The sequence below is a fragment of the Misgurnus anguillicaudatus genome, chromosome 8, assembly GCF_027580225.2.
Source record: "Misgurnus anguillicaudatus chromosome 8, ASM2758022v2, whole genome shotgun sequence".
Taxonomy (NCBI): Eukaryota; Metazoa; Chordata; class Actinopteri; order Cypriniformes; family Cobitidae; genus Misgurnus; species Misgurnus anguillicaudatus.
In genome coordinates, this window is record NC_073344.2 from 7,714,591 (window position 1) to 7,737,003 (window position 22,413).

Here is a 22,413-nt window from a genome sequence, read left to right on the forward strand (position 1 = left end):
TTCACGTCACAGGCTGTTCCCACTGCGCATGTCGGGGTCAGAAAAGTCATTACAGCAGATTGAGTTGCGTATTATTCGGTATCGTTAAAAATGCCTACTTACGTCGTGGGCTGTGAAAATCGCACCAGGTCTTCCGTTAAGTTTTCGCGATTCATGCAGAATCTCAAAAACAAAAAAATACAACATCTGCGTCTGCAAGCAATTAACGTGCAGACTGGAACAATGCAAAGATCAAAGAGGCTTGTGTTTGTAGTGCTCACTTCACAAGTCATCATTTTTCAGCACTGTTAGATTAAATTATAAAGCCTAAATGGTATGAACAGTTCGACCCCGTGCTGCGCGCGCACCCGATAGTCATTCAATGTTTACAAACCTTGAAGGGGTCTATACACAAATGAATACACACATTGGGGAAGGGTACCCATGCTGAAACAGGGAGACCATGCAAACTCCACAAAGAAATACCTCCTGACCCAGCCGGAACCACAAAACATCATTAAATAATGCTGGCACCATAACAAAGAGCACTATGAAAATAAGATTATCAAGATATGATCAGAGTATTAATTATTATTTAATGTAAATAGTAACAGGCTAACATCACAAACATACAGAAACAAAGACAATATATGTTTCTCAGTAAGAATAAGTCAATTTTCTGAAAAAAATCCAGATAATTTACTCACCACCATGCCATCCAAAATGACGATGCCTCTCCCCGTCCAGTCGAGAAGAAATGATGTTCCCCGAGGAAAACATTCCAGGATTTTTCTCACTCCAACGGACTCCAATGGACCCCAACACCCAACAGTTTTAATGTAGTTTGAAATTGCAGTTTCAAAGGACTCCAAACGATCCCAAACGAGGCACAAGGGTCCCAACCAGCGAAACGATTGCCACCCCTGCCAAGAAAAACAAAAAATATGCACTTCTTCTCTTCTTCCTCCGGCTGTGTGACGCGCCAGCGCGACCTCACGTAATTGCGTAATGCCGTGGAAAGGTCACGTGTTACATCTATGAAACGCACATTTGCGGACTATTTTAAACAATAAACTGACACAAAGACATTAATTACTATCATTCGACATACAAAAACGTTGGAACGGTCCTCTTTCTCCACACTTGTAAACACTGAGGCGTAGTTTCGATACGTCACCCGTGACCTCTTGACGTATTTCGTGAGGTCGCGCTGGCACGTCACAGGACCGGAGGAAGACGAGAAGTTGTGGTTTAAAAGTGCATATCCTTCACCTTTCCTGCCAAAAATGACAATCGTTTCGCCAGACAAGACACCCATGCCTCGCCTGAGATCGCCCAGAGTCCCCCGAAACTGCAACTTCAAACTGTTAAGTTTTGGGGTCCATCAAAGTCCACCAAACTGAAAAAAAATCCTGGAATGGTTTTTTACTCAAAAAACATAACCTCCTCTCGACTGAACAAAGAAAGACATCAACACCCTGGACGACATGGTGGTGAGCAAATTCTCTGTTTTTTTTTTTTTTTTTTAGAAAATGGACTAATCCTTTAATTGTACACATAATTTGTGAACACTTAACTAGCAAAACGATTGAATTTATTTTACATCCACTATACATTATTTGTGACTTCATAAGAAAGAAATCTCAAAGTAACTGCTGCATTTACAGACTTGGTATGATGCTTTCAACGCAGCTGTAGGTCCACTCCTGTTGATCAGTTATCGGCAAAACATGTTGACACACCTGAACAGAGAGCAGAACAAGATATTTATCCAAGTTTACAACTATTGTTTGTTTCTTTCAGATTTCAAATAAAAATGCATCACATAATCTTGCAATAAGAAATTGGATTGTTTAATTATTTTGCATTTAAATTCAGGCATTTAGACACTGTTTTGGAAGTAAAACGTAAATGGCTAACCATTTTAGTCCTGCCAGGAACCTCCACGGCGAATACACTCATGCCCCTGCTGCTCACACAGTTCTTACTCTGCTCGTTGTTTATGTGCACTGTCACCTTCTGATTGGACTGTGACAGAGAATAACAAACAAGAAAATCTGTAAAACAAAAACTTTGCTGTGTACTGTATTATCTAAATAAACAGTGCATTAACTTTGATGCAAGTCATTTTAAAAGGTTGACCATGTTCCTCTTGGCAGATCCAATGCACTTTCAGTCAAGTTTGTCTTGGTAATGGCTGCACAAAACATTAAAATTCTACTCATGACCTGTGTTCCTTTATATAACCAATTACAAACAACTAGAGCTGCAGTTACTTATAGTCAGGGAATGTTACACGTACAAGAAGTGCAAATCTTTATTTATTATTTTTTTATTAATATTTTAATATTTATTAAATATTTAATGTATAATTAATTAATATAATTAATATTTATTCAATTTTTTGATATTGAAAAATGGGTTGGAAATCCAAAGTTTCCACACTACTAACTAAAAATCCCTCATTAATGTAAAAATGTCAGAAAATTGCAATGTGTAAAATAAAATGTTGTGTATGTATGTGACTGTGTTCATTCACAGTGAGAGCATACTGGCAATGTGTTTAGGCCCAAAATACCCAAAGATTGATGGTTTAAACTCTGGTTGGGGCAGTAGATGAACTGAGGAGTCATTGTCAACCATTGTGCATCATAGGGTTATTTTGGGTAAATAACATTTGCAAACAAATAACCCAAAAACTACATATGAAGAGTTTGGTTCCAAAACGCAATAAATCCATTTTGACAAATTTCGGTAAAACCGTGTTTTCTATACCAAGAAAGTGAAAAGATGAAAACCAGTATTTTCTGTTACAAACTTTCACACAGCATCTTTAGGTTATAAAAACATAAAAAATTCAAATCCATAACTTGATTTTCAAAGATTTATTATAAAAACGAATTCTTTTTTCCACAAAATGCAATAAATCCATGACAGTTTTTTATTTCAAAATGCTATAAATCTATTAAATCAATGTATAAATGTGCATTCATCTTTACCATTTTATATTTATTTAGTTGACTAGTGGTATACAATGATTAAAAAATAAACATTAATGGCATTAACCAAAACACTTACTTTGTAAGAACACAATGTTTTAGCATGAGAAGCTTGATGCTGTCTGGAGAACAAGCAACCGAGTGCCTCTCGCGGAAATTATTAGCTGTTGATGGCTTACGTTTCTTTCCCGTCACAGAAAAACATCACAGGTTTGGCAATGCTATTAAAGTATTATTTTGTTTTGTTTGTTGATCACGAAGTACAAAGTAGATGAGGAAAACTAGGACTCCGTGTACTCAGCGCGCCGCCATGTTTGTTTACATTGCGTGAATGGTCCGCTGTAATATCAGAAATGGATATATTGCATTCTGTAAAAAAGCAGCAGTGGCGTTTGTCGCATTTTGGGAAAAAAGGGAGAAAAGATGACAGAATATCACGGCGGGTATTGGATTTTGCGTAAAATTAATTATTTACTTTTAACTACTGACCTGATATAATACTGATTTTGGCAGTAACTCATTTTTTTCAAAAATGGCGTTTATTGCGTTTTGGAACCAAACTCTTCATATATACCTTATTAGCTATGACTGATGAAATTCTGCTCTCTCCTTTGTACGTATAAACCAAGACGCTGTCATGGCCCTTAAGAGATTTGGCCTCTGCTTTGGAAGTGATAGACCTCTGTACAGCTGAATTCAACATTTTAATCCCAGAAGCCAGATGAACTGGCTGTAGAGTTGCTTTGGCATCTTCACAGTAGACTTCAATGACAAACGGGCAGGCCTGGTTGAAGAAAAGATATATATGTGTAGATTTAGCTTGTTTGAATACATGCTTCAGGTTAAAGGAAAACAGCACCTTTTTTCAATATTTTACTATGTTCTTACCTCAACTTAGATTAATTAATACATACCTATCTTTATTCAATGTGTACACTTAATCTTTGTACAGGGCGTCTGAATGTGTTAGCATTTTGCATTGCCCCATTCATTCTTTAGGATCCAAACAGGGATGAATTTAGAAGCCACCAAACACTTCCATGTTTTCCCTATTTAAAGACTGTTACATGAGTAACATCATCACTCCTGACTCCTCCCCCTCTCGCTCAAACTTCCTTCAATATTGCTGCGCCCAAGGTCGAAGTGCAGCAAACTAAGTGCTCTTTCGCCATACAATGTAGTTCTCATTTTTTATTCGCTTTAAAAAAAAAAAATCGCCACATTTTTTTTTGCGCCCATACCTCGTGTAACTACTCATGTAAGAGTCTTTAAATAAGGAAAACATGGGAGTGTTTGGTGGCTTCTGGATTCATCCCTGTTTGGATCCTATGGAATGAATGGGGCTAGGCCTAAATGCTAACACATTCAAATGCGCTGTACAAAGATTAATGTACGCATAGAATAAAGATAGGTATGTATTAATTCGTCTAAGTTGAGGTAAGAACATAGTAAAATATTGATAAACGGTGGTGTTTTTCTTTAAAATACTGTGATTGCAAATACACACATTTCAAAAATTAGATATTTAGATGTTTATAACAGTCACACTGTACCTCCACAATTTCTAAGCTGCCGTTATAACCCATGGCCTCCAGGGTGAGCCACAAATCCCTGGGGTCACCCTCACGATCATTTGCTTCCATCAGATTGAGCTCCAGGAAGCCTTGTCTTGTTAACTCATTTTTCTTTGTATCAAAGTTCTCTATAGGAAAACACACATTTGTAATGGTTTTCTAATGTACAAGCAAGTTCTGGGCAAAAGGCACAACTAGAAATATGAGAAAGTCACTTTTAAGATTTGACAAACTCAAAGTTTTTTACATTTAAGTGTGAACAGTATGTGAAAGACACCTTTGCAGATGGCCCAGGCCTCCTCATCACATTTCTCTCCACTGGTCCTCTGCTCAAAGAAGTTATACTCCGCAAGGCTCAACAGACCATTTCCATCCAAATCTATCACATCAAAGATGTCAGACAATGCCACCCTGTGGAATAAAAGAATATAGCATCTTTGATATCTTTCGAACCACAAAACCAGTCATAAGGGTCATCATCTGAAAGCTGAAGATATAAGCATTGATATATGGTTTGTTAGGATATGATAATATTTGGCCGAGATACAACTTTAAAATTAGAAAATCTGAGGGTGCAAATATTGAGAAAATCGCCTTTAAAGTTGTTTAAATGAAGTCCTTAGCAACACATATTACTAATCATAAATATTTTTTTATGTAATTACAGTAGAAAATAAAAAATATATCTTTATTGAACTTGATCTTTACTTAATATCCTAATGATTTTGGCATACAGTGTATTGTTGGCTATTACTACAAATATACCTGTGCTACTTATGACTGGTTTTGTGGTCCCAGGTCACGTAGCATCTTTGCATATAATTTTGGTTCTTGTAGCTCAATGTTAGAGCAATAAGCAGGCAAAAGGTTGTGGGCTCGATCCCACAATCTAAGAAAGGATGTGTCCATTTTTTTTGTGTTATGCTATTTAACACATTATGTTTCATTTTTTTGTTAATTTTCTGTTCAAATAAAACACCAGTTAAAAGTAACACAAAATGTGTTGTTCCAATAATAACAGAGATGTGTATATTCTGGAACAATGCATTTAGTGTGTTGTTTTTAACACATCCGTTCTGAACACACATAAAGATAAATTGTATACTTTATAATGCTCTGAGAGTCAGCCAGATGCAGAAATGTACATGTAATCACCCATCTCTATTCACTGTATAGCCCTAAATAGCACTATATGTGTGAATTTTTTCTTACATTATTTTTAACCAATGTAAAAAGTAAAATACTAACTTGAACTCTTTGGTTAGTTCCAGCTCTCCAGACAGGGTACGGTTGACTAGCTGAGCGGTTTTATTGGTGGTCTTCCTTGTCCTCTTCATTAGTCTGCAGCCAGTGGTAAAAGGCAGGAGGAGATATGAGCCGGCATTGAGCTCTCCCCTCCACACAAACCTCTGTCCATCAATCACAAGCATTAGACTTATACAATTATTAATAGTACAATTAAGTTATTTGATTATGATACCAATGAAGCAATATTTCATGCTACAGTATATGTCAGATAGCTTTAACATTACTGCCAAGTTTTTATGACATTGCCCTTTTCTTTCTGAACACTCAGGTGTCTCTCTCAGACACATATGTGAATATTACTTTAGAAATAAGTTTAATTATGTGCAATATGTGTTTTGTCCTATTCTCATCAATGCATTTGTGTGAAATAAATGAGGAGTTCTGACATGTGCGTCTGACATGTTTTCTTGTAAATTAGCATTTTTATCATGCTCTTATATTTAGGTTCAGTAATTTCACTTTAATGGCAATGAAAAGGTTATAAGTCAGTAATAGTCATATAACATTTTAGACTGTCTTTCGCTGCAAAAACATCTGGCAAAAACTTCCACTTCTAAAAATGAATCCACCTCTTTGGACCAGGCATAGTAAACAGTTGCAAAATCACTAAAGATGCAACTAGAAATATTGCAAATAATGAAAGTCAGTGTAAAAAAAAACCTGAACCACACATTAGGGGGCGCTGTGATCCATGGGACTGCCATATTCTGGTATATATTATACTTGGGTTGGGACACTTCTATTTTTTGAGACTTAAATGATATATTAAGTGTTTAAATCTTTTGAAAACAGAATGTCAACATTTCTTAAAGGAAAACTTTTATTTTATTTTATTTTACTATGTTCTTACCAACTTAGATGAATATAGCTATCTAACATAGCTATCTTTTTTCAATGCGTGCACTCTTAATGTTTGTACAGTGCTTCTTGAATGCGTTAGCATTTAGCCTAGCCCCATTCATTCCTATGGGTCCAAACAAAAGTTTTATTTTGTGCCACCATACTTACTCGTGTAACTACTCATGTAACAGTCTTTAAATTGGGAAAACGTGGAAGTGTTTAGTGGCTTCTAAATTCATCCCTGTTTGGAGCCATAGGAATGAATGGGGCTAGGCTAAATGCTAACACATTCACGACGTGCTGTACAAAGATTAAAAGTGCATGCATTGAAAAAAGATAGATATGTATTAATTCGTTGAGGTAAGTTGAGGTAAGAACATAGTAAATATTGAAAAACTGTGGTGTTTTCCTTTAAAAGAAAGCATACAGTAATTTACAAAAATTAGCAGAAGTGTTTGGCCCTTACTGACCTCCTTATCTCTCAATTCAGTAAAGCAAACTAAGGTTGAATCTTCTTTGGTCTCGTTCCCCGTCACCACATACAGAGCTGTGTCCACACACATCCATGGGGAAAGCTTCTCTGATGAGGCACACACAGTTCATAACTTATATTTACAAAAAACACAAATCTGTTAATTCCGTTAAATCAATAGCACATGTGGTCATAAGCTTTCACTATAAATGTATGTACAATGTACTTACCAGGAATCTGGCTTAGGTTAAGGGGCTGTATGGTCAGGTGAACATTGGTTGTCTTTGGGATATGCAAGCGATACTGGAGGGAAACTATCGTTCCATCTTCTTCCAAATAAAAACAGCCTTTCATAAGTGTATGATGCCAATTCTGGTGAAATAAGTGGCACAACACTGATGTAAATGTAATTCATGTAATAATTTTAGCAACAATGCTTAGGGATGAAGGGGAAGATACCACATGCAACCACATGGTGACACTATAGTAAAAGCTTTGCTTAAACAAAGGCATATTCAAAGATGTTATGTCTAAAATATATAGGGGTCAATAAAAATGTATTTGGTCATTATCTACAATAAAAATAACTTAATACATTTGTGACAACTGTCACTTTATTCTAAAAAACCTACTTAGTTTAAATACTTTTAGTATTTTTTTAATAATAATGACATCTCAAACTTGTAAAATGTCAGACGGGGCAACTGTTTGTACACATTTTAAGTTTAAGGCAACTGTTAAAAATGATTAAAAATTCAAAATAAGATACATTGGCAATATTTTATGTTCGAAACCTTTTCTATAAACAAATTTCAGGAATATCAGTAGTTGTTGGGATGTTAGGATAATTGTAAAACTTTTCCAACTTTGTCCAACAATTTGTATGTTCTTCAATATCAAGGTAGTACAAATCTAATTCCATAAATTATTAGCCTTTTATTAAGAAGTTTACAAACATAAACACTAAACATGATATCACATCATTCAGTGAATACCAGGTGGTCTTTATAGCGGGATGAAATAGCTAGTTTAATGTAATGGGTAGGCTGGTACACTTTCTGTGTAAAACTAGAAAAAAATGCTATTTTATCAAATACATTTTAATTGTATTTAAAAAGTATATTAATACATTTGATGTCACAGACAAAAGCTTATACCAGCATCCAAGTAGAAGTCTGTTAAATGTAAATTTATTGCAGCAGATGTCATTTGGTGAAACCAGAAAGTCAAAACAAAAGGTGCAAATGAATGCCTCTAAAAAAACAACAACATTACGCTAAATAATTTTAATAAGCTAACAATTTAGCTAATAATTTTAGTTGTAATAAAGCTTAAGGTTGTCTATAAGTGTTTTATACTCTTTTAATGATTGTTCTTCAATTTATTGTTCTCAATTTATTTATTTATTTTTTGGAAAAGTTGTTTTACACTTTCACACTATTTTCAGGATTACAATTTTAAATGGCACTATCAAATTAACAAAAACCAGCATGACACAGGGAGCGCATTATCTGGAAAAAAAAGACAATGATTGGTTGTACCACCTGACATTTTTTTGAATAGGGATATCAAAAATATTGTGGGGAAAACATTAAAATGTACTGAAATTAACACATTTTTCCTGACTCAAAAATATGCATTACATACATTTCTTAAACATTTGCCATTTCCCGTCATCTTTAGGATCAGTTTAGCCTCTAGCCAGACCAATAAACAAACAAATGGCGGAAGTAAAGTTTGGGCCAGGAATGTAACCATGATAACACGAGTGCGTCCGTTGAAACCGTCTATAGTATAATGATACTATCAAGGATGCAATATTAATAAACAACACTACAATATATATATCAAACACACTATCAATGTAAATTCAAAAAAGGGCTGAGAAAGCCTATAAATTCTTGTTTAAATCGAGTCTTTTTGTTCTTTTAACTGCTGTTGTTCGGGTCCAGCTAAAATGCTACAGCAAATATACTCTCAATCATCAAGTAATCAAAAAATCAGAGTCAAACAGCCTCTTTTCAGAGCCAACAGAGAGTAGTTTTCAGAAATAAACCTTGTCCTGAGGTGCCACAGAGGCCTTTTAATGTTTAGAATTGGTTTATGCTTCTTTTCTAAGTGCTAAAAACATGCTCCTGAAATGACACTTCTTCAACAAAAGCAATTTCCTTCCAGAATTTATGCCGGGTTGTGAAACGTGTTAAGGATCAAATCATAACACTTGGGTGGTTTGTCCACCCCGAATCAAAATGAAGAAAAGCGCCCGAGGCAAGTGTCTGCTTTAAAAGACCCTGATGTAGTGTCCCAAGGAGATGGGTCACTCGGCCGGACTAATACACTGCCCTGTCACCTCCCAGAAACCTCTGTAATTTAAAGACCAGTGCACATACCGCGAGCCACCATAAAAACACACAACCCGGCCCTTTCCAATTCCTACACCAATTATCAAGCTTCTGGCTCAGGTAATACAACAAGCTGGAACTGAGACGATAGAACTTTCTTCACCCGAGAGCATCTCGTTTTTTTCCATTCCCTTTGCTTTGACGAGTTCGGTCATTATTTTTCTGTGGTAAAGCAAACCAGCTGAAGTTAAAGTCAAAAAGAGTGCAAACAAAGGGAAAGGGATCAATAGCGGAGCTCCACTCACATCGACCAGGTGATAATTTGCCACCAAAAGGCTTCGATACAACAAAAACACTGCAAATGTATAGCTGCCCGTGAGGCAACTGAGTTTGGACAAAGTTTACGTTGTGGGCAACATGGAAATTGCTAGATATGAAGAAGTGATTCAATTGAAGTATTACAGAATTTATTCCTGAATTTTTTCCATGAAGGGGATTGTGTGACGATTATTTTTATAACAGTAAACTTAAGTAAAGGGTTTTCTAATCTAAGGCACAGTCATATAACAAAGCACTATACTGTTCAATTAACATTTACATTCATTATTAATAATTATTGAATAAAATTGTTTCACCATAAAATATTGTTCATGATCTTACATGGCTGTTCATGGGGGTCTACGAATGCAAAGCAATTAAGCTTTTCGGTTATCTGAAAGGGCATCCATTATGCCAATTTTTACAAGATTTAATATCTTTAAGGAGTGTGTGATGGACCCTATGACACAGTCTAAATGAAACTGGTGCCGTCTAAAATCTTTTTTCATAGCTGGTACCTGCAGAGATTTGAGATCTCCAAGTCTGCTTGTCTTGCTACTGCCAGTACCCATAGTGATGTTAGTGGATAGAGATGACCTGCGACTGCGAGCTGAAGAAGGTCTGGATGAAGAGCGACTTTCTGTCATAAACATGAAATAGAACGTAAACTAAAAGCAGTGCGGGTTTTATTTAAAAGAGCAAATTATAATGCACTCATACAGTAAAAAAAAACATTTATATGAAAATGTTATGTTTCCTCATTTTAAACGAGAAATAGGATGTAGGGCTGTATAACGATTAATCGCAACTAATTGATTGCAGAATATATATATGTATATGTGTATATGTATATATATATATATATATATTTATATATTAAGTATTTATATGTAATATCAATTATATATAAATAAAACATGTATATACACACACATGTAAATATTTCTTATATATATACTGACCTAAAGGATTATTAGGAACACCATTCTAATACGGCGTTTGACCCCCTTTCGCCTTCAGAACTGCCTTAATTCTACGTGACATTGCTTCAACAAGGTGCTGAAAGCATTCTTTAGAAATGTTGGCCCATATTGATAGGATAACATCTTGCATTTGTGGGAGGCACATCCAGGGCACGAAGCTCCCGTTCCACCACATCCCAAAGATGCTCTATTGGGTTGAGATCTGGTGACTGTGGGGGCCATTGTAGTACAGTGAATTCATTGTCATGTTCAAGAAACCAATTTGAAATGATTCAAGCTTTGTGACATGGTGCATTATCCTGCTGGAAGTAGTCATCAGAGGATGGGTACACGGTGGTCATAAAGGGATGGACATGGTCAGAAACAATGCTCAGGTAGGCCACAGCATTTAAATGATGTCCAGTTGGCACTAAGGGGCCTAAAGTGTGCCAAGAAAACATCCCCCACACCATTACACCACCACCACCAGCCTGCACATTGGTAGCAAGGCATGATGGATCCATGTTCTCATGCTGTTTACGCCAAATTCTGACTCGACCATCTGAATGTCTCAACAGAAATCGAGACTTATCAGACCAGGCAACATTTTTCCAGTCTGCAACTGTCCAATTTTGATGAGCTTGTGCAAATTGTAACCTCTTTTTTCTATTTGTAGTGGAGATGAGTGGTACCCGGTGGGGTCTTCTGCTGTTGTAGCCCATCCGCCTCAAGGTTGTGCATGTTGTGGCTTCACAAATCCTTTGCTGCATACCTCGGTTGTAACGAGTGGTTATTTCAGTCAAAGTTGCTTTTCTATCAGCTTGAATCAGTCAGCCCATTCTCCTCTGACCTCTAGCATCAACAAGGCATTTTGGCCCACAGGACTGCCACATGCTGGATGTTTTTCCCTTTTCACACCATTCTTTGTAAACCCTAGAAATGGTTGTGTCTAATAAATCCCAGTAACTGAGCAGACTGTGAAATACTCAGACCGGCCCGTCTGGCACCAACAACCATGCCAAGCTCAAAATTGCTTAAATCACATTTCTTTCCCATTCTGACATTCAGTTTGGAGTTCAGGAGATTGTCTTGACCAGGACCACACCCCTAAATGCACTGAAGCAACTGCCATGTGATTGGTTGATTAAATAATTGCATTAATGAGAAATTGAACAGGTGTTTCAAATAATCCTTTAGGTGAGTGTATGTTGGGCCCTAAAACAAACACACTGCAATATCTTTAGGCGCTGCTAGAAAAACATAGATCACTGCACTTTTAAGTGAAGATTTTTGTTGGGTATTTGTTTTCATTTAACATATATCATAAAGTAAGCAGAAAAATAAGGGAACAGGTATAAAATGGGATCAGGGGATGACACAGGCTGGACTCGAACCCTGGTTCCTTTGAACCCAAAGCTCTTATGCAATGTATCATAAGCATTTTGCACCACAATTGGCCACAGCTCTGAAGTTCAGGTATGTAATACAATGTTTAATGTTGAGTTCATCTTCCATTGAATTTGCAGTGCATCATTACTAGACCTGTACCTACTCATAACAATGACAACTATGATTACCTTAATCAAAAGGTTTCTAAAGCTCCGCCCCACACAAAGCCTCTATTGAGTTTATATTATGATGCATGGCACCAATCCAAATGAGTCCATTTGTCACCACACATAGAGGGAGATCAATAGCTAAACCATTAGCTGCTATTTAATAACCTGCAGTGTGAAAAATAAAAACAGAATTGTGTGTGTTTGTTTTTGTGTGTGATTCTTTGGAAACCAGATGGACACATGTGTTCCTATATAGCTCAGTGGTACAGCATTGCGTTTGCAGTGCAAAAGGTCATGGGTTCGAACTCAGGAGACGCAAATACTGATACAAATGTATAGCTTGTGATGCACTATAAGTAGCTTTATAGTATAATTAGTTAAAGTGCAACCATTACATTGCTAAAAATATTTATTTTGTGTATATGGTATAAAACAATGTGTTTGCGTGGTTTATTGACTCATCAATGGTTTATTAAAGAGTAACTAAACCCTAAACCAACTTTTTTAAGGTAATGATCTGTAAGAATGATGCTTTATTAGTGCTGTTCATTGATTTTAGTACGTTTTTTGACATTTGGATATAAACAGTGTTGGGGCTAGTTACCCAAAAAAGTAATATATTACTTATTACATATTACTCTCAAAAATAGTAATGCCTTACTTTACTTTATTACTCCCTGGAGCAAGTAACTAGTTATATTACTAGTTATATTACTAGTTAAATTTTTTTCTGGACAAGAATGTTTATTTGGGCAAGCCACGGCCAAGAAAACATCCAAACACAAAACTCCCAAATCAATAAAAAGTTACAATTTTATTAGATTAAATTTGACAACAATTTACTCATTCAAAATACAGGGATGACAACAGGTTGCAATTCATTTTAGATGGACACCTTTAAATGGACAGCTGATGAAAGAATGACGGTTCACAATAAATTATTTCCTGATTAAGACTTCCAAGAGTTCTGTATTCTTAGCAGTGGGATACCATGATGTTAGTGCACATTATTTACCCACCCACTATACACAGCAATGCACAGCAAATTCATCCAACACCCAAACATATAAATATATCAATTTAACACCGCAAAGTAATAAATACACAATCAATTCAATAAATATCATTAATATCACTCAAGCTAAAGACACGGCCTTCGTCAATTACAGTAAAATTGATATACAAAATTGATGGGATAAACAACCTGCACGCAACCCCTGTTTACATACAAACAAACAATGAAATGAGCGCCGGGAGACTGTGGCATAACCTCACATTCATCAAGGTCTCCACGGCAAGAAAACCCACCGTAAATACACCACATTTTAATACAACATAAAAATTACTGCTGGCTTCCTTACCCGCTACCGGACGTGGGGCACAGCGTTCGGAGAAACATTAAAGAGTGTGCACTTCACCGTCAAGTTATTTTCCTTCCGTTGAACATAATAAAATAATGACTGAATCTCCACGCGTCGAAAGTAGCTTTCTGTTGCTGGGAACCTTCCTCTGAAAAAAAGCTTGCCGCTGTTGACGCTTCCATTTTCCCGATCTGTCTTTGAGTGTGCCGCTCTGTGCTGCTGGCTGCCGGGTGTCAACCAATCAGTGATGGTAAATGATACCTCGTGCCAAACTTAGACCAATCACTGTTCCATTCACGCCCTCCTCCACTTCCCTTTTGTTCTCTGTGTTGTGTGCCTTGTGTGATGAAGGTGCTACTGGCGAATGTAACGCAAGTAACTAGCTCGGGAAAACTGTAATAGTATTACCATTTTCAGACGGGTAATGCGTTACACTACTAGTTACTGAAAAAAGTAATATTATTACAGTAACGCGTTACTTTGTAACGCGTTACACCCAACACTGGATATAAAGTGTTTCAATACTGCAATATATGGTGTAAAAACGTCTGAGTGCTGCCCTCTTCAGGTTAAACGGTGGCTACTGCAGTTAAATTTTCCTATTGGATGTTGAGTCCAAAAAATGACTCGTGACGTAAGCAGATTCAAGCTCGCCACGCCCTTGTTACGATCTCACCACACACTTGGTACGAGCTTAGTTCGTCCCCTCTATCTCCGTTGGGATCTGCCCACTTTTCTTGCATTTTTCAAATTTTGCCAGTGGGCGGAGTCAGGCTCTGACCAGGGGTTTAGTTACGCTTTAAACTCATCGATCTGAAAAGCACTGTGTCCCTGATTGGCCAGCTATTCTGTATGTTGTGATTGGCCTGAATACCTCTGACGTCAGCCATAAATATGACGCCCCTTACCATGTTTGAAAGATTCGCTCACAATGCAATGCTGACAGGAGTTAACTTACAGGCTGTGAGTCAAAACGGGAGGAATTATGATATTATGATAATGTCGTTCTTGTCCACGTCATCCGGCCCGGAAAGTGAACTGTTGCCTACAATCTGTGTATTTGTTGTAGTCCAAGAAAAGAGATTTACGTTGGAAATGATAACTTGCGTCAACATTTTCCTTGGGGTTTGTACCTTTTGCATATCGTTAACATGTACAAATACACATCTACACAAAAAAGGAAATGTAAAATCGCAAATCGGACGATAGTTGCTCTTTAACTCTTTCGCCGCAATTGACGAGATATCTCGTCAATCAAGAGAAAACGCTTCCCTGCCAATGACGAGTATTTCCGTCTTTCTGCAATACCGTTCCGCAACTTTTTAAACCCGGAAGTATTGCCCTATGGCAAGCGGCTGCATGTCCATGTCTGTTTTAAAGATCGCTCTGAATGGGATCTCTATGAAAGTCCGTCACAAAAATGGAATTATCTCAGTTTTTTGCTCAAAATGTGGTGTTTTTGCAGAACCTACCCATATTCAAAAGCTCATTACAAAAGAACTACTGGAGGTAGGATGAAACGTTTTTTTTTGTTTGAAACCAGAGGGTCTGTTCTTTCATTTGGTATATTGTATGTTTACATATTTAAAGAAGAACATTTTCTGGAAAGCATTAAACTTTTGTAAAAATCATGAAAAACGCTGGCTGGCAACTTTTTTTAAAAATGCTGGTGGAGAAAGAGTTAAAGGGGGGGTTTAATGGTATTTCAAGCATTCTGACTTATTAACACAGTTATAGAGTTGTTTCCTCATGCTAAACGTAGGCAAAGTGTCAAAAATGCAGTTGGGCGTGTTTCAGAGTATTTCTGTGCCGAATGCACTTCGCCAGGGTTTGTACAAGTTTCGGCTAATTTTTTTCCATTACAGTTCTAACTGACGTTTCAGGGGTTTTCGATACGTATCATTTCTTTATATGGGCTTCCGCCGGAAAACTTCCCCCGGAAAACCCCGCCCAGCCGTCGGTCAGTGGGAGACGCTAGAGCTTGCTAACAGCTTATCACGCCACTCAGCTTTGTTTAATTTCAAAAGTCAACAATGGCACAACAAGAAGTGTGTTTTTGGATGTAAGGAGAAGACATCCAACCTTATGGAAACAATGGATATAGTTTATTATCCGGATTAGCAGCGGAGTTTTGCGTGTGTGTTTGATGCAGTGGATTTTCAGAACCGGGTCATGACGAGTTACACGTGGTAAGTAAGACTTCTGTCTATGTTGGAAATAGGCGCGTGTATATTATATAAATGACACGAACATGTAGTGAATCATAAGTTAAAACAGTGTTGTATAGTGTTGTATGACTCGTACTCGCTCCTCCCGTGTTATAACTCCTCCTTCTTCATTTTTTCGTACGTTATCGGAAAGATTCTGTAAAGCTAATCTTTCTTTTATAAATCTGATTAAACTAAAGACTCTTCAGAGATATAAAGGATGTCATACTACTCCATAGGTACTCCAGATTAATATCAGAAATGCAGAAACAGCGTGTGTTACGTGAGCTTTAACAATTTTTTTAAAAAAAGTTGTACTGCTGTGGGACATTTGACATTTTATCTACAACTATTTTTAACAAAACTTTAGTGATTCTGTTTCATCAGTTATCCCTTAGACATTCATATAAATCCCAACCTAAAATTTCTAACCCATCATACCTTTCCTCTGCGTGATGTCCGGCTGTGTTCTGGGCTGTATCTCTGGGGCTGGTTGGGACTCTAAGCTCTGTGGAGAGCTGTCCATCTGGTTGCCAAAGTTCTGCCTCTTCAGTCTGGCATCAGCCTCAAGCTTTTCCAATGCTGCAGTCTGATTCTGCTCTACTGTAGACTCAAGAAGCCTGCAGAACTAAAGAGCAGCCTGCCTTGCAATACAAACTACAACTTTAAATGAAATGGATATTTCTGCACAATCCCTGGAAAACTTACCTCTGCATAGTCTAACTTTCCGTCTTTGTTAACATCTGCTAGAGAAAAGATTTCATCCACTTCCTTAGGTGACATTTTTTCTCCCATCTGAATGACAAAGAACATATGGCTTAATTTGTAAAGCATTGCATTAGCAGCACAAAGGTCCTTTGGATAAAAGCATATGCCACATGCATAGGGCTACAATATCACAAATTGCTTGTTTGATGAGAGAATTTAACAGATTCATCACTTACTGAAGTAAGAACTTTGCTGAGCTCATCATGTGAGATGTATCCATCACAATTTATATCAAATTTCTTAAAAATTCTCATAAGCTGGTCTGACTCAGCTGGTTTTTCTTGCTTGAGTATCTCACAAAAGTCATCAAAATTCAGCTTCTTAGTTCCAGGGGGCCAATATTTGTCCAAAGCCTTCTGAGATGGATTTCTACCTGCTTGCTGAAGAACTAAGAAACAAAACAAGAAATTGACAAACTATTTGCACTGACAAATAACCTGGGGTGTGTGACACATAGTAGTGGCAAAAAAGAAATGTTCAACTTTGAACAATTGACACCTCAATTTGAATTCAAATATTTTATTGAAGATTAATAACATGTTGTATTGGTGTGTTTAGAGTATGAACTAAATTGTTATTACAAAATATTACTACAGAAGCCCAAATTCCCTAATATGCTGTGGATTTTGCCCAACGAATAGCTTAAAGGGGACATTTCACAAGACTTTTTTAAGATGTCAAATAATACTTTGGTGTCGCAAGAGTATATATGTAAAGTTTTAGCTCAAAATACCATACAGATAATTTATTATAGCATGTTAAAATTGCCACTTTGTAGTAGGTGTGAGCAAAAATGTGTCCTTTTTAATGCAAATGAGCTCATTTCTGCACTAAATAGCAGTGCTGTGGTTGGATAGTGCAGATTAAGGGGTGGTATTATCCCTTCTGACATCACAAGGGGAGCCAAATTTCAATGACCTATTTTTTCATATGCTTGCAGAGAATGGTTTACCAAAACTAAGTTACTGGGTTGATTTTTTTTTCACATTTTCTAGGTTGATAGAAGCACTGACCCAATTATGGCACTTAAACATGGAAAAAGTCTTTAATTTTGTCCATTTTGTACCATTTGGCTCATGTTTTAATGGTTTATTTAACCTGGGGTAAAGTTACTACTGTATGTGAGCATTCCTTATAATATTTTAATTATGTTTTTAATTGTAAGTCACTAACATTGTTATGGCTCTCAGGAATACTCGTTTCTGATTGGTCACTTAAGACAATCCGACTTCCAAAGTCTGTTTTTGCACAATAACAACCACTGAAACTGATAACACCGTTCATCCAGGTACTGCGAGCCATATTGACTGATACAACTAGTACAGTATAACCTGTTTAATATATAACTCCCAGATGCCAAATGCCAGAATTAAATTAGTTACAAATATGCTCCTAACGTGAGATAATTAATGTACACCCACCTGGTTGTTATGGCAACTCATCAGTTTTTTTGGGAGGATAAAACTGGCTGGATGAACATTATTTTATAGGATGCCAAACATATAGTCATGCATTCAAATATTTGTTATATTGGTTTTAAAGAAGAACATGCTGGTGAAGTGGTTGTATGGGAGAGGTTATGCTCACCTGTGCACAGCTGCTCTTTTGAAGTCATGTTTACCAAACTGGATCTAAGTACAGAAAGATAAGCAGCCCTGCATGTCATGTAAAATCTTTCTTCCTCCGAGCGCTGCATTTTGACTGGATAGCCAACAGTATTATCACTGCATGTTTTAAACTAGTTCGGTCTTGTGAGACACAGAGATCGGTTTTGTATTTTATGGTTTGTGATGTTGCTCACTCGCGCCTGATTGCCATGACTGCTGTGTCCAAACAAACCCTGTTCAACGGTGCACAGTTCAAATGAAACAGCAGGAAACAACTGCTTTAAGTTAGGGTATTACAATATGTATTTATTTATTTCCAGTTCTGTGTTAGCAAGTGTAATATAACGCGACGACCGTATATTAACATTATTTTCACGTACATAGCATGACACAATTATGGCAGAATAGAGTTAAAACACTCTACCACAGACTGAATGATAAGTGTTTCCAGTGGGACCTATATTACTGCCGCACCGCGCCAAACTACAAATACGCGGCGCCAGTGCAATAGTGTCTTGCCTGAACATCAAACTTACAACAAGAGAAACAGTTAAAATGCCGTAAGTGTATCTACCGTTTATAATTGACAATTGGTCGATATTTGATAAGAAATGCATCACATAATGATGTAACTTGACGTAAGTGTGGTTAACTAATAGCGATAAGAAAGTGTCAGTGAAGTGTAACTTAGTGTCAAGGTTTATCAGACAGTTGGTAACGTTATACAGTCTACACAACGCTGATCTTATCCTAATAACACGGTTAAAGAGGTTATAAGTAACGACGTTTGTTCGGTCAAAAAAATTGAACTTCCCATACCGGGAGTCGAACCCGGGCCGCCTGGGTGAAAACCAGGAATCCTAACCGCTAGACCATATGGGATGTTACGCGTGTCTATGCGCAACTCGCTCAGCATAAAGAATAGGAGCAACATATCAGCACTAATACGCCTTCAGTACGTTTTTGTTAATTTTTGTAAGACTTTTGTATTTGTAATGCAATGATGTATGCAGTTGTTCAACTGTATTAGAGTGAGGCGCTTTGGCAGTGTTTCCATTCCCTCCCACAACAACAAAGAGAAGCGCGCACAAAAGCTTAGCATTTCGCAGTAACGTTAACTTAGTTGAAAACAGATTTGTTAGTTTCCCGCGTTGACTCAACCATGCTAGCTTTCACAGGTTTTGAGAGAAATCATGAAGAATCGGGAATAAAAAGCCGCTGCAGAAATCTGCTTAACGTTAACTTACATGTTTGTGTGGTATATTATGCACACTCTAGCATAATCCACACACATTTCTAAACCCAAACGTTTACATAAACAGCTATGCCAGTTTTTAAAAACTGATGTACATTGTTTTCAATTCCTGCATCATCATTTTATAAATTCTTGTCAGAAATCATCTTTTTTTTTTAGATTAAACAAAACTATTTTAGAACCTATTAAGTTCCTTCCACGGTACATACAGTACAGCAAATTTAAGCGTGTATGATAAAGTTCATTCTCATGTCAAACTTTTAATTTTCCTTACAGTGTGAAGAGATCCCTTCAGTTACAGGACAAAGAAAATGTAAGTTCACTTTAATTCAGAACCAATGATGTTTTATAAAAGCAGATGCCTATGTAAAGTAAGGGTTGGTTATTAAAACAAGCATATAAAGTAGAAGCATAAACAACTATTTAAAGCAAACCTGTATTTAGAATAGGCTTGTGCCGGTGTTAAATTTTCATGTTGCGGTGATTTATGAAGGTTTTATTACGGTAGTCGGTATTACCACGGTGTTGAAATGCATTACAAAAACAAGTTGAAAGATGAGCAAATGTCATTATTATAGTGCAAATAAAAGATTCAATAACTTAAACTTGTTAAAATGATATAAATAAAACAATACACAGTAAACTGAACCAATCAGATTCAAACAGAATAAAGTCCAAACTGCAAAAGCAGTCAACTTTAGTGGTTTAAATGATTAAATTGCAAAATATCATCAGTCCATATGCAGCCTGACAATGGAAAGCCACTTTGACCGTTGACTGAATGGCTTCAGCTAAAAATGAGCCAGCAGCAGCACTGCTAGATGATTGGATACTCTGTAAAACAGAGAAGAAAAATATTACTTCATGCCTTAAAGATGCATTTTAGACAATTATAGAGAATAAAAGAAGGTAAAGCTTACTGATAGTTTGTCTTTTTACTTGTTTGTATGATTAAATATGATACATAAATATATGTGTTCCTTTCATTTTAGTAAAAGAACACATACAGCTAAATATGCCGATTTGTATTCACAGTACTGTTTATTCAACATACAGAGTCAAATAAATTACGTAACATATTTAAATGGTTGTTATTACTGACTGACAGTCAGACAGTGACACATCACTTAATTCACATAACACATTTAACAGTCAATGCAAATATAAATAATGTACACAATTCAAATATACATAAAACACAATTTAGAAGATTAAAATCATTTTTTTCTGTAAAAAGATAATTTACCAGTGTAAAGATACTGAAATTTGGGTTATATGATCAAACTTGCGTGACCTGGTAAGAACTCTAGCAGCTGCGTTTTGCACTAACATTAATTGTAGTCTGTTTAACTGTTTGATCAACTTAACGTTACCTGTCAAGCTCAGTGTCAGCTATAATTAATAGTATATGTTTTACCAGATAGCAAGCGGTAGGATAGCTAATACGTTAGCTTAATACACGTAATGATATTAGACAAACCAAACAGCGTAACGTTAGCTAGCGGACATTAGCATTGCTAAGCGGAAACTTAACTGTTATTATTTAGACACAAGATATGAAATATGATGCCATTTATCTTACCTTTATCTCCGTGAACTGTGGATGATTGTCTGGAAGATGCATAAGGTTAGTGTTCCCGTAATTTTCTGACCCATTCCGTCCACAAATTTTACACATAGGGGAATTGTCTATCAGCACTCCCTCTTTGTTTTTTCACGAAGCCAAAAAAACTTCCATACTTTACTCCATACATTATTTTTGTAATGTGTAAAAATAGTCAGCAGCAGCAGCACTCATCCTTCCGTCATCTTTCTCCACGAGAGTCTGTAGGTGTGCACCTGCGTATGAGTGACACCTGCGCAGCATCCGTGCAGTGTAATTTGAACCGGTCAAAGGAAAAATAATAATGCACGTCTTTTCGCGGTAATTTGAAGACCCCACAATAACACTACCGTGCAGTTTTACTACCGTGGTTTACCGTATTGCCGAACACCGGCACAAGCCTAATTTAGAATTTAGTTTACCTATTGTGATTATTATTACTATATCTTATTAATGAAACGGTACACACTTATTTTATAATTATCTATTTTAGAGTCCAACTAAGAGACATTCACCAGTAAGAAATTATTCCCCCATGACTGGAACCCGGTTGATGAGTCCTGCACCAAAATCTGCAGGTACTGAAATCCAGAATCTATGTGCAGCTACTGTGTCATAAAAGCCTTATTTTTGCCCTTCAGCAGTTTTCATTTTTGATTTTTACTGTGAACATCATGTGTGTGTACCTCTTTTCTTTTTATAATCACTATAAACAATCCCCTGCTCATACTGTTGCCTTAATATCATAAAGTAAGAGTCTATGGATCTTACATTTAGATCAGCTATCTGTGTATCCATTAATAACTGCTTTGCTCTTGCCTATTTGATAAATCACTGACATTTAGTGTGTCATCAGCAGGTACTTCCAAAGCAGGTGGAAAGAAAACCAATACCCCTAAAACAAAAAAGCTTTTGACAGATGCCGAGAGGTAAGGATGCAGGCAAGCCTCTCCACCTAAACATATTAACACAGTAACAAATCGAAAACATCCCAACACTGTAGTGCAATTAACATACATCCCGATTCCCTAATGACTTTATTGTTTAACTATTAGCATAGAAGTAGAAGAACCACTGAAGTCATATTATTTTTAGGAGGTTACTAACATTGGTATAACTGAAGCAGTGGGACAGAAGAAGAAATTTGTCCTCATTACTGAATATTTCCTTTGTCCCACTTGGCTGATAGCCATTATGACTGATCAGAATTTAATGACAGGACATGGAGGGAATTTCATCACCAGCCAAAAACCTCGTTG

At 36.7% G+C, this 22,413-nt stretch overlaps 2 protein-coding genes and 1 non-coding gene across 8 annotated transcripts in view; 1 reads left to right on the plus strand and 2 right to left on the minus strand.

Moving 5' to 3' along the window:
* Window positions 1-555: 555 nt before the first annotated feature.
* efcab7 (EF-hand calcium binding domain 7) lies at window positions 556-18,411 on the minus strand. The gene is made up of 13 exons (XM_073870226.1): window positions 18,277-18,411; window positions 16,866-17,077; window positions 16,630-16,716; window positions 16,363-16,549; window positions 10,351-10,472; window positions 7,403-7,544; window positions 7,171-7,280; window positions 5,801-5,961; window positions 4,830-4,963; window positions 4,532-4,680; window positions 3,553-3,762; window positions 1,900-2,007; window positions 556-1,721 (listed from the first exon to the last, which is right to left on the minus strand). The coding sequence occupies exons 1-13, from the start codon at window positions 18,383-18,385 to the stop codon at window positions 1,641-1,643; spliced, it is 1,812 nt and encodes a 603-aa protein (XP_073726327.1). The 5' UTR covers window positions 18,386-18,411; the 3' UTR covers window positions 556-1,640.
* A 335-nt stretch (window positions 18,412-18,746) lies between these two features.
* The window catches only part of itgb3bp (integrin subunit beta 3 binding protein), a 61,327-nt gene continuing 57,660 nt past the window's right edge, over window positions 18,747-22,413 (plus strand). For 2 of the 6 annotated variants that reach the window (XM_055212521.2, XM_055212519.2), the window contains exons 1-4: window positions 19,137-19,251; window positions 19,828-19,864; window positions 21,648-21,732; window positions 22,011-22,083. In XM_055212521.2, the coding sequence (XP_055068496.2) occupies window positions 19,178-19,251; window positions 19,828-19,864; window positions 21,648-21,732; window positions 22,011-22,083 (269 nt within the window). In that variant the 5' untranslated portion in view covers window positions 19,137-19,177. Of the gene's footprint in view, window positions 18,857-19,136; window positions 19,252-19,827; window positions 19,865-21,647; window positions 21,733-22,010; window positions 22,084-22,413 lie in introns of those variants that run through there. The other 4 variants (XM_055212524.2, XM_055212523.2, XM_055212520.2 and 1 more) reach the window with 4 other exon arrangements.
* trnae-uuc (transfer RNA glutamic acid (anticodon UUC)) lies at window positions 19,107-19,178 on the minus strand. Its single transcript has one exon. It is a non-coding gene; the product is annotated as a tRNA-Glu (tRNA).

What these genes read in the sequence shown, in the direction of transcription:
- efcab7 (XM_073870226.1), bottom strand. Translation starts at nt 18,385, where the DNA reads ATGCAGCGCTCGGAGGAAGAAAGATTTTACATGACATGCAGGGCTGCT. An exon ending in GAAAGTTAGACTATGCAGAG is followed by an intron (nt 16,550 to 16,629) that starts GTAAGTTTTCCA and finishes GCTGCTCTTTAG; the next exon opens with TTCTGCAGGCTTCTTGAGTC. An exon ending in CATCAGTCATAGCTAATAAG is followed by an intron (nt 2,008 to 3,552) that starts GTATATATGAAG and finishes TCTCTGTCACAG; the next exon opens with TCCAATCAGAAGGTGACAGT.